At 41.2% G+C, this 17,905-nt stretch overlaps 1 protein-coding gene across 3 annotated transcripts in view; it reads left to right on the top strand.

Annotated features, from left to right (window-relative positions):
- The window catches only part of CLNK (cytokine dependent hematopoietic cell linker), a 164,759-nt gene that overhangs the window by 12,845 nt on the left and 134,009 nt on the right, over positions 1-17,905 (top strand). For all 3 annotated transcript variants that reach the window (XM_032333851.1, XM_032333852.1, XM_032333850.1), the window contains exon 2: positions 1,539-1,591. In XM_032333851.1, the coding sequence (XP_032189742.1) occupies positions 1,581-1,591 (11 nt within the window). In that variant the 5' untranslated portion in view covers positions 1,539-1,580. The remainder of the gene's footprint in view (positions 1-1,538; positions 1,592-17,905) is intronic.

Here is a 17,905-nt window from a genome sequence, read left to right as displayed (position 1 = left end):
AGAGGCAGAATCTATATGATACTGAGTTTTAGGAGTGCCTTGAGGACAGAGACTATGTCTTTTGGGGCACAATATTTGCACAAAGTAAGTTTTCAGTATATAGCAGTTGGATAGATGGATGGATAAATGCCAACGGATGGCTGGCAGGATGATCTAGAAGTGCCTAGTGCTCAGTGGGGTGTAATACGGTAACTGGCCAGGAAATGGCATTTTTAAGTCCTATGCATTCAGACTTCTCCTGCACATGGGTGATTTGGGGCACTTAAGTTAACTTCCCTGAACCTCATTTTTTTTTACCATTGAAGTCCACTCCCTACCCTGCTATGCTCAGACGGGAGTCCCAGGAGGCTGATGGGTAGAAACTGCAACAATGCCTCCTCACCCTTGGGTTCCTGTTGAGTTTGGCCAATGGGAGACAGCAGCAGGAGATTCTGGCCAAGAGAATTGTGAGATGGGGTTTTCTCACCCACCACACTTCCTCCCTGTGTGTCCCTCATACTGTGGAAGCCTTGGTTCCCTTCCCACTAGCCCCCTGTCTGGGTCCCAGTGACCCCTAGCTCCCCTGACTCCTATAGGCCCAAGCATGGCAAAAACACACCCAGGCACTTCACTTTCCTTTATGGTTTCCCCATACCTTGTTCATACATTAAAAATTTTTTTTTAAATTATTTATTTGACAGAGAGAGATCATAAGTAGGCATAGTGGCAGGCAGAGAAGGGAAAGCAGGCTCCCTGCTGAGCAGAGAGCCCAATGTGGGGCTGGATCCCAGGACCCTGAGCGGAAGGCAGAGGCTTAACCCACTGTGCCACCCAGGCACCCCTGTTCATAACCTTTAAACCATCTTCTTATTAAACTTCTCAAATTATCAATTTGAGCATACTATCTGTTTCTTGCTAGAACTCCAACTGATACCATGGGCAATATCCTTCATACCCCCAGGGCCTTTATGTAGATTAAATGTAATCACTGATGTAAAGCTCTTACTGAATACTCCCAGGGTCTCTATGGCTAATTTATATGGTAAACGGAGTTAATAATCTCTCCTATGTGAGTGAATACAAGCCACAAATAAAATGTTGTGTTCTGTGCAAAGTGCTATAGAATTGAAGCTTCCCAGTAAATATTTCATGGCAGGTCACGCTTGGAAAGGAGAAACATTCCTTCTCCTGCATGAGCACAGGCGCCCAGAGCAGAGCACCCCCCCACCCCCCTCCAAGCAGGGGCTAACACATCCTGGGTGCCCAGGGGAAGTACACAATTGCACGCTAGGGAAAACCAGACTCAGGATGTGTGTGCTCAGCTCCCCGGGGCAGACAGGATGGATCCTGACAGAAAGAGGACAGCATGTCAGGGAAAAGTCCCCTCCCCCACCCCGCTCCAGAAATAAACCAATTATCGACCTGGATTGATTCTCTCCCCATCACTTCCTCTTAGCTGGCACCTGTGTCCCATTTTAACAAGAAACGACAGTAGCGTTCACCAGAATTAAAACATGATGTGTCTGGCTCAGTAACGAGTTCACTTTTTGTTTCTACAGGCTGAACTGAAGATCCCTCTTATTTGCGCGGAGCCAAGAACTATGAACAGACAGTAAGTACTGTGACGTCACTGTGAGTCCCAATCTCCCCTCTCCTAGCGAAGGAAGGAAGGGTGCTCCTGCAACCCCCGTGAGAAGGGCATTTCCGGTTTCAGGGCCGAGCCAGAGAGTCCGGGGTCGAGGTCGTGCGTGTTTGTGTTCACTGAGCATCTTTTCGATAGCACTGGCTTTTTCTGTGGGCGGTCCACTTGTTCTTGCGCAGCATGGGAGTGCCGCCAGGACAGGGACAAGACACCCCAGCACCAGAATGCTCGAAGGCCACCCCCAAATACCACCCATTGTGTTACACCCCATTGCCTGAAGGTAGAACCAAAGCGACCATGGTTGTCACACTTGTTCCCACCGCAGAGAACTTAGAGTCCAGCTGTCTTTTTGTAGAGCACCCAGAGGGGTGAAGTAGTCAGTTGAGGGTATCCTAATGTGTATCTGATTCCACAAAAAATACCCATCCTGTTCCTGATGTCTATGACTATAATAAATAAAAAAGAGCAGACCTCTAATTCGTAAGAGATATTTATAATAAAAAACACACACAAAAAATGTTTTTAATTGAAAATTTGGGGTGTACTAATTTTAAAATCAATCTACTTTGCTTTATTGTGCCAGTTGGAAAGGTAGCGCTATTATGCTCACTGTCATTGTGTGAGACAGAGCGTGAGTTTCAGAGTTAGGAAGACCTAGTGTGCATCCTTTGTTTTGCGCCATCATTTTACAGCTGTTTGATATTTGGGACATTACCGGATCTTCCTTCCAGAAAGCAGGATCTGTCCTGGAGAAGAAGAACTAACTGACTGGTTTCTAGGTGGATTCCTGGCCCTGGAGGGAGCCTGGGGGACAGCCCAGGTTAACCAGGTGATGCCTGGGTCTCCTAGGTGGGTGCCGGAGGCAGGGTTGGTGTCCAGAGTGACACAGAGGCGGCTGTTCCAGCATCACAGCTGTCCCAGTTGCCCCCAGGTGTCTGGAGGGGGACAAACTGACACACAGCCAGGCCCAGGCCTGTGGGATGTAGAAGCTGGGGCTGTTGCATCCCTTCTTGCCATGGAAGTGCAGCGGGAGCTTCCTGGCACATGGTTCACAGGTGGGCTCTGCCTTTGGCTCAGAATCTAGCTCACAGAGCATCGCTTCGGTGTGAGGTGCCAGAATGCCCTTCTTTTCTTTGATCTTACGAGTGTGGCGGCGAGTGTGGCCAGATGGCAGGCACCACCACTTTCTCTGGGCATCAGCTTCCTGGTCTAAGTGACTCCTCTGAGACAGCACAGAAAGTGGGGATGGAGCCAGGGCTAGAACTGGAGTCTGATTCCAAATTCTATTTATCCTGCTCTGCAAGAAACTGAGGAAGGCAGGGGCTGGGCAGGTGAGGCCAGCGTAGGTCAGAGAACTGGCTGATCAGGGTTGCATGACAAAGACAATGAACTACAATCATTGATGGACATGGCAGTCAGAAGCTTCACTGTAAGATAAACAAATAAAGTCTGGGACAGTGGAATGAATGGTAAGGCAGGTGCATCTGCTTCCTACCAACCTGGGTGGCTTAAAACAACCAAAACTGTGTTCTTTCAGAGTTCATGGAGACTAAAGTCCAAAATCAAGTTGTGCACAGGCCCCTACTCACTTCAAAGCCTCAGAAGAAAATCCCTTCTTACCACCACTGCCACCTTGTCCCCAGTTTCTGGTGGCCCCAGGTGTTCCTCAGCTTGTGCCTACATCACTCCGCTAGCTGTCTCCACTCTCACTGGCCTTTTTCTCTGTGTCTATGCCTTCTCTTCCTCAGCCTGTCTCAGATCTCCCTCGTGTTTCTCTTATAAGGACATTTGTCATTTGGTTTAGGGTCCCTCTAATAATCCGGGATGATTTCATCTCAAAATCCTTAACTTAATTACATCTGCAAGGACTCTTCTTCCTCATAAGGTCATGTTCACAAGTTCCTAGGATTTGGGCATGGAAATATTTTAGGGCTGTCATTCAACCTGCTAGGGCATGCTTTATTTTCAGACCCACCCCCTTCTTGGGGGGCACTGTAGGGTTACTTTGACAATCTCAGCAGTATGTGCTATAAGTTTCCAACTGGTTTTGTGATTAAGAGCCCCTACCCTGCATCCCTGCTTCTGTTTCTCCCTGTGATTCCACACTATGCCAACAGTCTCCTGCATAGAGAAGAAAGGTGTCTCCTTCCTATGAGGACTTTGGGTAGCTTTGATTTTTAGCCAGACAGTTGACCTTTTGACAATCTCATCTCATCAGGCTTCCAAAAGGAGGCTTTAAGACTTCAGCATTAAAATCATGTGTGATGTGAAGCTTCCAGAGGACAGACTGCATAATCACAACTTCATAAATGTTCCTTTTCTCTCCTTAGGATCCTGAATCAGAATCTGTATTTTCACAAACTCCCCAGTTGATTTCTAGCCCCATTAAAGTTTGAGACACACCTGACTAAAACAGTGGCCCAGAGAGCTCTCTCCTTTCTGGCACGCTTGAGAAGCAGCTACGATATTTGCCAAGATAGGACTCAGAGAAGGCCGTCACATATGGGATGTTGCAAGAGCATAATTTGGAAATTTTTGACCCTCCCACCATATACACACACACACACACACACACACACACACAGGTTTTGCCCTGCTCTGCCTTGGGGGAGCACTCCTTTCTCTGTGAAAATCATTAGACCAGGGCAGTAGATTTTAAGCCTGACTGAACAATAGGATCATCAAGGAGGCTCCAAAGGAAAAGCAATTTCAGAGTCCTCCCCCAGACCAAAGGAATCAGAATGCCTGGACACTGACTACTTACAATGCTCAACTCAGTCTTATCCACAGCTAGGGTTGCAAAATGCTATTGCAAGAGGTCTTACAACTCTGTAACCTGGAGTTCTTTGTAATTTTCTAATCTGGAATTCTAAATGACCTTTGTAACTACAGCTAGTCCCTTACTGTCTCCCATTGGGCACTTTTACAATGAATGAATGAATGAATGAATGAACAAATGAACAAATGAATGAACACAAATGAAAGGATGGTATAGAGATAAATTACACATTTACACACACACACACGTATGTATACATATATGCACTATACAAGTATGTGCACATGTATTTCCCTATAAATGTGTTAGTTCAGTCAATAGCATTTACTGAGTATGCACTGTTCTGGGTTTCAGGCTAGGGACCTCTCTTATAAAGATGAGAAGGTTCTAGTCCCTACCCTCAAATAGCATTAGCTGTATGTTGTGCAGATCATTTTAGTCTTACACAAAAAGTGATGGGAGAGCACCACCAATGCTAAGGACTCTAGATATCACGGTCCTAAATTCCTTCTGAAATTAACAGGCTATTTCATATTTCTTCTCCCCACAACAAACTTTCAGCCTCCTGAACAATCTATCAAAGTACCTAAAGTTCCACTCCTTGGAATGCATCAGTGCTGTTAGAGTAGAGTAGACAGACCTACCTACTCCATCGGGGCTGGATGAAGGGGTCTTGATGTTTGGTTCCAGGTTCTCTTCATCATTCTGAACAGAACTGATAAGAACCTTGGTGCTACAGCTCTGAGTGTTTTTAGAGAGATGGAGGTCATGGGAGTGATCCTCTTTAGGCCCTTACAGTAAGCAAATACCTTACCCTGGCCAGGCTGCTTTGGGCACTCAAGAGGGAGACACACTCAACACATCCCAGATTGGAGGCTGATGGGGGCAAGTGCCCCTATAGAGCCCACTTTGGACTGTGCTGAAAAAGTATGATGACCAACTGACTTTGCTCATTGTTAAAATACTCAGTCTTCATGGAAATTTTAGAAAATATATAAAAGTACAAAGAATGAAACGAAAGTCACCATTTATCTTAGCATCCAAATATAACCACTATTTTGCTGCAGGTTTCTGAAGTCATATTTCTGTATCCTTGTGTAATATATTAAAATTTCAGCAAACCTACCTTTAACAATTCTGCTCTTTTCATTCATTCAATCACACCATTTTGTGTTATGAGCATGGTCCCACATTATGACCTTCTTCAAAATCACAGTGTTTTAAGGCTAGTGCTTAAACAAGGTTCACAATCATTTAACCGTGATTCCAAAGCCAAAACCTCCAAAATACTGAAAACTGCCTGTAACTAATTTGGCAGTAAAACTTGACCTACAATGAAATGAAGTTATGTATGCTCTTCATTTAACCCTCTTACTGTTAATATAAATGTTTTACAGCAGAAATATCAGTGTGTTTAATGACCAGGCATTGCTCCAAAACCTACAGGTGAAATTGTTGGTATCATTACATGCACAATATTACTTTCCAAAAATCCAAAATATTCTGAATCCCTAGCCCTAAGGAATTCGGGTAAGGAATGGCAGACATGTATTTTATCCAGTGGTTTATTTTATCTTGACCTTGGTGTTGGACATTTCAGTTGTTACCCATAAAGTTTATGAGGCAGTTTTATTGCCAATTTAAACTTTATACTCTAGGAGTATTAGAGAAGGCTGTGTCACTCTGGTCCCAAACATGCAATGCTGGTGTCCTATCACATGTAAAACAAATCATGACCGTCTATTATTTAACAGGGACACAGTTTCGATCAAATTATCTGACAACAAACCACTATTCTCTTGTTTTAGGAAACTTCTCTTTCATATTCCTTTATTTGGGCAAGAGTTGATGGTAAACAAAGCAAACCAATACAATAGTTTGAGAGCTAGAGAGAGTCTTAGAGGTATGGAATTCAAGCTGCTACCCATGGCTGTAACTCCAGACTTGAGAATCTTCTTGAATACTCACTACCTTCTGAGGCAGTCAGCAGCTTAAAAATTGGAGGAAAGCTCCTCTCTGTATTGAGACCAACAAAGCCAACTTCCAGGCTGTGTTATTCGTTGACCCTGTACATTTCACTAAGGAAATAACAATCTTCCCTGCCATACTTTTCCAACCTAAGTGCACAGTCTGGTTGTGCAAAAGGAAGGGTAAAGAGATAAACAGCGCTACAAACTGGGAGTGCCTACAGGCCGGCACAAAACTAGCCATTTACATGAGGATATGTGCCACACTGTGTGGCTATTTAGCACAAAACCCCACTCCCAGGTCACCACATAAGACTGCCAGCCAGGGTAACATGTCTCCAAATTCAGAGTCAGCTAGAGTCACATGAGTTGGATTCCAAAGTCCATGATCATTGTACCATATTGAACTGTTTCGTGATGATCAAGAATATCATCTTTATGTATTTCTCATCAGGGACACATCCCCAAATCGAACAACTGTTTTGCTTATGAGAGGCATATTTTCTCTTTGAAACCTTGCATGATAAAAGCCACTCAATTGCTGGGTGGGGATGGATATCAGCTTCTCTCCAAAGAGCCCAGCTCACTGTCTGGTACACAGGAGATGGCCCATAAATGACATTTCTCTTCATATGTATGCATGATAAAACTCCCAGTAAACTCTAGGTCATTATTTTCCTCCCTGATATAGGTGAACAACCCCTGCCTTCGACCTCAGGGAACAACTTCGTTTTGATTTGCAGAAATTCATAAGTGTAAATCTCCCACTGAATCTTGGGGAAACGAGAAGCTGCAATTTTGGCATCCCGAGATCAGAGTCTTGCACCCAGCAGAGTCAGCAGTGTGGCTGCCTTCCTAGTTCCCCAGAAGTAATTATGAACCAGCTTTCAGGCCAACCAGGCCCATCCGCTGGTGCCATCAGAGTCGCATCGCTACCATTCAGCTTCGTGGTTGGCTGGTAATTAAAAAGCTGCCAGCTGTGAGAAACACAGCTGAGATCCAGGGCGAGCGTTTGCCAGAGGCTGCAGACATGGCTGGTGGTTCCTGTGTAGGAACAGCTGGGGCGGCTGACCCTGAGACTCATGGAGATAGGTGGGGATGGGCCAATGGAGAAGTCCAAGATAGTCTTCTTTCCCCTTAATGGCAAAATTACCAGCTGGTAAAGGAACGAACTGACTTCACTCACCTGCCGCCACTCGGGAAACTTCCAGTTGACCAAACTTGGTGTCCTGCTGACTAGCCACAAGGTTGGACTTTTCTTGCTTATGCCTTTAACAACATCACAAAGGATAGAGAAGGCTATGACTTATTTTGAGTTTACTGCTGTCATACCAGTAAAGTATATTCATTGTAGGAAATTTAAAAATGCAAGGACATCCATACAAAAGAAAAAGACCATAACAGAACAACTGAAAAGTGGTCAATGTTATAGACATACTTTAAACTTTCTTATAAAACTATGCATTCTATTTTGTTTTTTTTAATGTTAATATATCATAACTATTTTCCAGTGTTTCTAAAGTCTTTTCCATAGCTTTACAATCTTTCATCATTTAGACACTTCATATTTTATATTCTCCCACTGCTAGAAAACAATACACTTTGACAAGTTCTATTAATACCTCTATGTCTTAAGATACTGTGTTTTATCACCTGGCAATGCACAAAACCAACCACCCCAGGGAAGTCCCATGAGCCAGGCCAGTGTTTGGAGAACCTGACCCACAATGACAGTTTATAACAATTGCATAATATTTGAGTGTGTCAATGTGCAGAGAAATTGAAAGCAAGGTCCAGCATTTCAGGTTGGGTCCTCCATGAAGTCAAAACCACTACTCACCCACTTATCCTAGTCTCCATATACACAACATTCCCCCACCAATAAGACACAGGAAGAGAGGAAAGCGGGCCTCATGAAAATTTTGGTCATGTTGAAATGCACCTGATACCAAAACGCTGAAAACGTTTTCAAAAGTTGTGGAGGGACTTGATGTGGGATCAAAAATCAGGAACCTAGAAAAAGGTAATCATTAGAAGAGCAAAAGGAATTTCCCAGAGGCCTGGATACACAGAATTTCAGTATTCCTGGTGAAGAGAGATCACGTCACAAACCAGAACACAAGCCAAATATCAAGTAGAAGAGTAGGAGGGCATCTTTTATGGTTCTGTTCTCACTTTCCATTCTTTACCATTACTTTTTCTGAAGGGGGGTGGGATTTTTTTTTTCAGTGATTTTATTTGTCTTTGTTTCTTAAATAAGCAGGCTTTTATTGAACTTTTTATTTTGAACTACTTTTAGACTTACAGAAAAATTGCAAAATAGTACAGAGTTTCCATGTATCCTTCACATACATACTCCCAATTTTTTTTTATTGTGTTCAGTTAGGCAACATATAGTTACATCATTAGTTTTTGATGTAGTGTTCAATGATTCATTAGTTGTGCATAACCCCCAGCGCTGATCATAACACATGCCCTCCTTTTTTTTAAGATACATATTTTAAGAGCTTAAAAATTACTCTGTTGAGTTAGTCAAAGAGGAAAGTAATAAAGTCAAATGTTTATTTAGCTCTCCCAACAAGGAGGCCAAATACTTCTGTGATTAAGAGAGTGGACTCTGGAGTCATCTACTAGGATTATCAGCTCTACCACTTACTGGCTGTGACATTTAAGGCAATTAATGAGCCTCTCTGAGCCTTTGTTTGTTTGTTTGGGTTTTGTTTTGGTTTGGTTTTATCTATTAAATGGAAGTAGTAACTATCTCAAAGAAGCTTGAGAAGGGTTAGGTTAAGTAACTTAATATATGCAGTATGGGGTACTGTGGTGGGTCAGTCATTTAAGCATCTGCCTTTGGCTCAGGCAATAATCTCAGTGTCCTGGGATCAAGTCCCAAGTTGGGCTCCCAGCTCAGCAGGGAGTCTCTTTCTCCCTCTCCCTCTCTCTCTGCCTCTCCCCTGCTGTTTGCACTCTCTCTTGCTCCTCTCTCAATAAATATAATCATATATATATATATGATTATATTTATATATATGTATATATATATATGTGTGCAATATGTTTAGCACTGTGTCTGACACAGAGGGGGCACTCCACAGATGTTATAGCAGATTGTATTTTCTGAACATGACACATGCTCTAGTGCAATGTGACCTGGATACTTCCCATTCAGAAGTGAATCTTTCCTCCATCTTCTTTAATGTGTGTAGGCCTGTGACAGCACTGACCAATGGAATATGACAGAAGGGACACTGTGCCAAGTCTGGGAACAGTACTTCGCAGCCAGGCGGCTCTGGTTCCTACCTTTGGAAGCTGGCTTCCACTGGTCATACACTATGACCATCATGCTGTGGGAAGTATAAGCCATGTGGGAGAAGCCCCCATGGAGAGCCAGGGAGACTAAAAGGCACCAGACACCAGACATGAGAGCTGGAAGGCCACCTTGGGCCTTCAGCCTGGCCCAGCTCTGAGATAACCATCTGAATGCAACAGCAAGACAGAGCCTCAGAGGAACCCTCCCAGCTGAGAGCCAGGAGAGATAAAAATAAATCCTCATTTCTAAGCCACTGCTTTGAAGTGATGAGTTATGTAACAATAGATGTCTAGAATAGATATTGTCTACTATTTTTATGATCACAATTATTACTTCATCAAGACCCTTTGCTGTTGAATATTCAGGATATAATTTAGAGATTCTTATGACTTGATATCCCACTTTAAAGAACATCCATTCTAGATGAGAATGGCAATAAATAACTAATAGTGGGCAAACAGAGTGCTAATAAAATGTTCTTTGCCCCCAAGTATGTGTGAAGTGCTAAAGGGACACCGGGGTTATTTTGTCTGGGAGCAAGTCTTGGAAAAGGAGTGCAGTGGTTGGTAGAAGACACATCATCACAGAGGAAGTGATAGTTGAACTGAGCTTGGAGGTTGATGCGATGTCACTGAGCAGCAAACAGAAGAGGGAGTAGGAATGGAGTAACCACCACAGCTGGAAGAACTTTATAAGGATATAATACAAAGGGGTAACTTTAAATTGACTGATAATTTGATTTTTTTCCATAAAATCTAATTCTAAGTAATTGGAGAGAGAATTTCTTGATGGCTTATGATGGATAGAAGAATTCTACTTCACACACCTCTTTATTGATGGGGGGAGGGGAGGAGCCACAATCTATAATCAGAAAGAGGATAAAGGTCTGGGTTGGAATTGCAACATTTAAAAACTCCGTGATGTCGCCTTTTGGGCAGGCTGCAATTAGAGGAACTCAGGCTACTGTTTGTTGCCATTGTTTGTTTGAAAAAAAAATTCTTTGAATAATGAAAATTCTACACCCAGATACTCTTCTGTGGACTTTTCTGAGGATTCCATCAAAGATCCAAGATAAGTTATATGGTAGAAACAGGAAAACTTCCTCTGCCATCATTGGCATCTTATTTTCTTCCTTTAGTTTCTTCGATTGCTTTCAATATTGATTAGAAACAAAACAGTAGTCGTAAGATATGCATAAAGTATAAAGAATAATTTTAAAATTCTGCTATTTAAAATTACCACTGCTTTTGAAGTTTCATCCACTTTTCCGTGATCACAAATTCTCACCTCCACAGGGAAAAACTGTCCTGAATCCTGCGTTCATCCCCTACTTACTTTAATTTTTCATTTTACCGTGTGTATTTGTATCAGAAAAAAAAAATGTGTTTGGTTTTGCTCAGTTTTGAACCTTAGACCACCCAAAAACCATACCACAGGGTATATTTTCCTTTCAGACTATGTGGTTTTTGACAGTTGGTTCTTCCAGTTATGGGCTGTGAAATATTAAGCAAGTTAATAAATGTCTCTGTGCCTATTTTCTTAACTGAAAAATTGAAATAATAACAGTACCCACTTCTCATGAAGGGGAGCTCATTTGTGTAAGACATTGGAAGTACTGCCTGGAACACACAGTGTGGGCTCCATAAGTACTGGCCATTATTCTCCAATCCGTTTTATGACTGCCCCAATTTACATTCCAAGGATCATCCATGCTATCGTGGATAGCCATAAATTCTTTGATTTCATGGCTATATACTATTTCTTTATGTGCATAAAATACTACTCAATTATCTACTGTCTAGTCGGTAGACATTGGATTGTTCTCCAGATTTTGCTTACACCAGTGCTGCTAGGAAAATTCTAGTTTGGTGGAACATATATTCTAGGCCGGGGACAGATACTCTAGAGTTAGCTGTATGTAGAGGTATGTTCTCAGAATTAAAATAGCTGGGGCACAGAGCAGGCACACCTTCAACTTTACTAGACACAGTCATAGTTTCCAAAGTTGCCCGACCATTGCACATGCCCACAAGTGTGTGTAAGTGACCCAGCTGCTTTGGAACCTCACCCACCCTCCAAACTGGCAATTTTCATTTCTACCCAGCTGGGGGGCGGGGGTGATTTTAATTTACCTTTGTTGATGACAGACGCATTTAAGCATCTTTTCAAATACTTGTTAGCAGGGCACCTGGGTAGCCCATTCAGTTAGGTGCCTGGCTCTTGATTTTGGCTCAAGTCATGACCTTAGGGTCCTGGGATCAAGCCCCACATTGGGCTCTGTGTTTAGCAGGGAGTCTACTTGAGATTCTCTCTCCCTCTCCCTCTGCCTCCCATCAACCCCCATGCTTTCTCCATCTCTCAAAAAAATAAATAAATAATAAATCAAGATATCAAAAGTCCATGTTTTTGTGTTTGTCGCTGCCAATACATTTTTAGAGATGATATATATACAACCGGCCTGCTCATGCTTTATAATTCTATTTGTCAGTTTACTCTTTAGGGTTTGCTATGTAGATGACAATATCATCTGCAAATAATTGAATTTTATTTCTTCCTTTTCTTTTTTTATACTTTTTTATTCTTGCCTGATAGCACTGGTTAGAACCTCCAAAACAAAGCTAATTTAAAGTCACGATAGGGAGCATCCTTGTTCTTAATTTTAAAGGGAATACTTCCAGTGTTTCAGCACAAAGTATAAGAGATCGTTTCCAGATTTTGGTAGGCTTCAAACACCAGATCAAAGAAACTAGGTCCCCAGGAGTCTGTTTATTTTTATTATAAATAAATATGAAATTTAATCATTGGTTTGTTATGATGATTACGTGTATTTTCCCTTCCCCTTCTGTTTGAAGGGTCCCCAGATTAACATTAATAAAATTTCTAATACTCAGCAAAGCTAGAATTTCTGAGGTAAACACAACTCAATCATGACATTTTGTTATTTTGTAACATATTGGTCCAATGAGTTATTATTAATGGGCTTTAGTGAGAATGGCCTATAATCTTGTCTCTTCCTCTCTTCACTGGACTTGGCATTGGGTTTGTGCTAGCTTCGTCAACTGAGTTAGGGTCTTTACCAATTTTTCTATGTTTTTTTAAAGATTTGACCCATTCATTTGACAGACAGAGATCACAAGCAGGCTGAGAGGCAAGCAGAGAGAGAGGAGAAAGCAGGCCCCCCTCGGAGCAGAGTGCCTAATGTGGGGCTCAATCCCAGCACCCTGGGATCATGACCTGAGCTGAAGGCACCCAGGTGCCCACTGAGCCACCCACTGAGCCACCCAGGCGCCCCACCAACTTTTCTATTCTTAACAGAAATGTGTGGTAGGGAGTAATTTTCCCCTTTAGCAATAAAACTGTCTTGGACAGATATTTCCTTGGGGGGAGATTTTTAATATTGATTTATTGTCAGTTATAGAAAATATCATTGTTGGTTAATAGTCCTTCATGGGTAATTTTGGTTGTACATATTTTTCTAAGTACATGTTTGTCACTGATATTCCTTTAGCATTTTAACCTCTGCTTCATCCTTAGTTATGTCTCTTTTTTCATTTCTAATTTTGACTGTGGTGCCTTCCCTTTTATTTCAGATCACGCTTGCCATGGGGTATAAATTGTATTACTCTTCTGTTGTAATTCCGTGCTCTATTTTGGTAACTCCTGCTCTTTGCTACTTCCTTCTGTCTGTGTTCTTGGCATTAAGCCTTTGTTATATCACCAATCTACAAAGTTAGTGCATCAGTGATTAAATTTTAGCTTTTCTCCTTTTCTAATATTTCACTTCTCTATTTCTACATTATTGTTGTGTCTTAAATTGTTTTATTCTCATTACCATTTACTCTTTGACTCATGACTTGCTACTTTCCAAATAAATTTGCATTCTTTTAATTGCCTTTTTGTCACTGATTTCCCTCCTACTATGGTGGTCATAGAAAATAGTCTCCATATTATTCTGTGACTTTTTTAAGGGAATTTGCATTGCATTCAATTATAGGGCAATTTTCTTTCAGTATGAAGAATAGAATTTGGATTGTGTGTGTGTGTGTGAAGGCTTATTGTAAGAAAACATTTGTTGGTTCCAAAAAAAAAAAAAAAAAGTTATTATATCTTCATCGAACATATAATTCCAGGTTGGCAGTTTAAACCATGGAGTTATTTTTCTACACTATTGTGTCAACCACTATTGTTATTAACTATTGCTCAAAAATCAATTATCAATACAATTGCCATTCTTTTGAAGGTGATATTTCTTTTCTCACTGGATGCCTGTAGGTTCCTCTCATTGTCTTTGGTTTTCTACAGCTTCAGTATGCTGTACCTAGGTGTGAATTTTTTTCTTTTTATCCTCCTTTGGATACATTGAATACTGGTTCTTTTTTGAAGTTTTTCACCATTTCTTAGGAAAATTCCTTATATTGAAGCCTCTTATTTTTTTATTTAAATAAGAGGTACTTGGGATGCCTGGGTGGTTCAGTGGGTTAAGCTGCTGCCTTCGGCTCAGGTCATGATCCCTGGGTCCTGGGATCGACTCCCGCATCGGGCTCCTTGCTCGGCGGGGAGCCTGCCTCTCTCTCCGCCTCTGCCTGCCTCTCTGCCTGCTTGTGTGCTTTCTCTCTCTCTTTCTGACAAAGAAATAAATAAAATCTTTAATAAATAAATAAATAAGAGGCGCACACTTGGTGTATATTATTTGTCTGATAAGTTTAACATCTAAAGACTGAGTAGCTGATTCCATTGTCTAGTGTTTCATCCATCTTACTTTGGTTCTTTGCTATTTTAAGGGTTTTCTGATTTTGTGTGTATGCTCATTTTTCTTGGAAATTAATTTGGAGGGAGAGGTGCCTGGGTGGCTCAGTGGGTTAAAGTCTCTGCCTTCGGCTCCCGCCATGATCTCAGGGTCTTGGGATCTACACCCCCCCACCCTGCATTGGGCTCTCTGCTCAGCAGGAAGCCTGCGTCCCCCTCTCTCTCTGCCTGCCTCTCTCTGCTCGTGATCTCTCTCTCTCTCTGTCTCTCTGTCAAATAAATAAACAAAATATTTTAAAAAAAAAGAAATTAATTTGTGGGAATTCATTCAGGCCTAGGTTGAAGGTGGGCTCCTCTAGAGAGGATTTGTGTTTGCTTTTGTCAAATGCTTGAAGGAACTGCAAAAACAGAACTTATTTACTCTACCTTCCCAGTGTGAAGCTTTTTAGACATTCTAGGCTAAAACCCGATGTGTACTTACGAATTCTCAGGGGGAAGCCCTGCCCCCTTCACTCTGCACCCGTGTTAGAGAGTGGAAAAGTGGGCTTCTCTCTAGTTCATTCTTTAACTGAGCCTCTAATACTTCATACTCCAGTTTATATTGGGGTGGGTTCTCACACTAGACTCTCCATAGTGTAGGCTATCTGAGCCTTATTTCAAGTCCACTGTGCTCTGTGACGTCTTGAAAATCAAAGACCATTTTCCCTGTAGTAACAATTCCAGCAAAGAGACAGCTGGCTCCTGTGTTCCACTTCCATCTCTGAGTTCTAATCTTCTTTCAGATTTTGGGATCTCTCTGGGAAGTCCTTACTTTTCCCAGAAATTGATTGCAAAGTTAGTTGTTTTTTCAAAACTGCTTTCTGTGCAAGATTCGGTCAGGTATCTAGTTCATTATGCTATACGCAATCAAAGACATTCTCCCATTCTCTGTATGGAACTCATTTTTTTTTATTGCGTTTTGACAAAAATTTAACTAAAAATAGAATAAGAAAATTTCCATGTTTTCTGTTTTATCAGTGATGTTCTTATTTTTATATAAAGAAAAGTAATATATCCTTTGGATTGGTGTGTTCTTTGCTTGATGTGATTCATCAAGGTTTTGCAAATGCGCATTCAATGATCATGAATTAAGCTCTTCCTACATGCCAGACTTTGTGCTATTCATATTTGAATGCATTATCTCATTAGATTTAATCTTCAGAAATAAAGGATTCAGGGGTTACCCTATCCATTAAACTGGGAAAACAGCATTCTGTACAAAGCTAATATTGCCTGCCAAGTGCCCAGAAGTATTAATAGGTTCATGTGCACATGACAGATTAATCTTCTTATGCATAAATAAGCAAACAAATAAATAAACACAACAATAAATTGATCTAAAATACATAAACAGCCCTATATACTGTTATGGAATGATTTTGGAGTTTGGCTGTTACATGGGCTATGCTAGTTGTTAAGACAAGAGTACTGGATTACTAACGTCATCTTTCTGTCCTAGTTTCCTGGATCAGTAGGAGATAATATTACTCTACCTCATGGATAAAAAATAGGGATCAAATAGGTAATGTATATGAAAAACACCAGTGTTAGCTCACCCCCTCTTCTTCTTTTTTTAAAATTTTTTTAAGATTTTATTTATTTGACAAAGAGAGACAGCCAGAGAGGGAACACAAACAGCGGAAGTGGGAGAGGGAGAAGCAGGCTTTCCATAGTGCAGGGAGCCCAACATGGGGCTTGATCCCAGGACCCTGGGATCCTGACCTGAGCCGAAAGCAGACACTTAACAATTGAGCCACCCAAGTGCCCCCCCTTCTTCTTAATTAGTCAAATTATATTTGGTGACATCTCAGCTGTGTGACCTTAAACAAATTACTACACTTATGTGTATCCCAGTTTCTTTTTCTATACAGTGTATATAATAATAACACTAATCTCATTAAGTTGTCCTAACTGCTAAATCACAACCTAATATGTGTAGAATGCTTAGAATCTTATCTTGAATATAGCAATCCTTTATAGAGTTTTAGCTCTTCTCAACAGCTATTATGACCTCAATTTAAGAGAACAACTAATAAGAAGTAGGTTTTCTAATATAAGAAATGTGTTTTTTTAATTAAGAATATATTTGAGAGAGAGAGAGAGAGACAGCATGAGCTGGAGGGAGTGTCAGAGGGAGAGAGAGAAGCAAACTCCCAGCTGAGCAGGGAGCCAACATGGGGCTCAATCTCAAGGCCCTGAGATCATGACCTGAGCCAAAAGCAGATGCTTAACTGACTGAGCCACTCAGGTGCCCCAAGGAATAAGATTTTTAAAGAAACTCTGTCTTTTCTGATTATAAAATAGGAGCACATTCATGTGAAATACAAAGATAAGTCACAGAGGTACAGAAAAAAAGGTAAAAGGAGCCAAAAACGTCCATGTCAAAGATCATTGTGCCATTCTAGGTATAGAAAAGTCTAAAAGGGTACAACTAAAATGTTAACAGTGATCTCTGCATGTAGGATCAGGACGATTTTTATATGGGTACATAATGTTGATGTTGATGAATAGAAGGCTATTCAGGCTGTATATGCGTATGTAGATATATCCAGCTGTCTGTCTCTTTAAAATTCAGTCACTGAAATAGGCTCAGTTAACAGTGTCTAAATTAAGATTTCAGTGAAGCAATCCTTTATTATCTTCTTTACCTATATATTAATCCAGTTCAGTGTCTGTTCATTTGTGCATTCACTTATCCATTTATTTCCTATGTACAAAGCCCCATGCTGGTTGTTAGGGGCAAATAGATGGAGACATCTCGGTCCCAAATTTAACAATCCAATGGAGCCGTTACTGCAACGAACCAGTAAACAAGGAGTTTCTAAGCAATGGCATGTATTAAGTACCTGGAGAAAGTGAAGGGCAATGCAGGAGCACAGAAGTAAGGGCACCTATATCTACTCAGGTTGGAAGGTCATGTGGGAAGTATTATATTGGAGACAAGCAATTTTTCAGGTATATACATGGAAGGAACATTCTTTTTTAGCCTGAAAATACTTAAGAAGTCCTGAAAAACATGTTTTTTTCTATGCTGGGGAAGACCACTGTTTCTGTCCTCCCAGGAAAACTAGACATCCCTTCTCTGAGGGATGAAAATAAGGGCATTAGCTCAGCATTTGGAAGGTTATTAGTAAATAAAACCTAGCTACTTTAAGCTCTGGGCACTAAGGTGGGGGAGTCTAGGATAATAGGGCAACCAGTGACTGGGAACCAGAAAGCCTGTCTTTGTCCTCTCTGCCACTCACAAGTTCTTCAAATCCATATAAGATCTTTATGAGCCCTGGAATCCCTTATCTGAAAAAGGAATATAAAGCACCAATTTTCTCCACCATCTTTCATATGTCAGATACTTGAAATGGCAGCATGTTTGATCATGAAGATAGATGATTATGGTCTCTGTGAAAAAAGCTTATGTGAAAACAGATTAAACCTTAAAATCAACC

This window comes from Mustela erminea, chromosome 2 (genome assembly GCF_009829155.1).
Source record: "Mustela erminea isolate mMusErm1 chromosome 2, mMusErm1.Pri, whole genome shotgun sequence".
Classification (NCBI taxonomy): domain Eukaryota; kingdom Metazoa; phylum Chordata; class Mammalia; order Carnivora; family Mustelidae; genus Mustela; species Mustela erminea.
The sequence above is the reverse complement of the archived record's forward strand: the minus strand, read 5'-3'. Positions and strand labels throughout refer to the sequence as shown.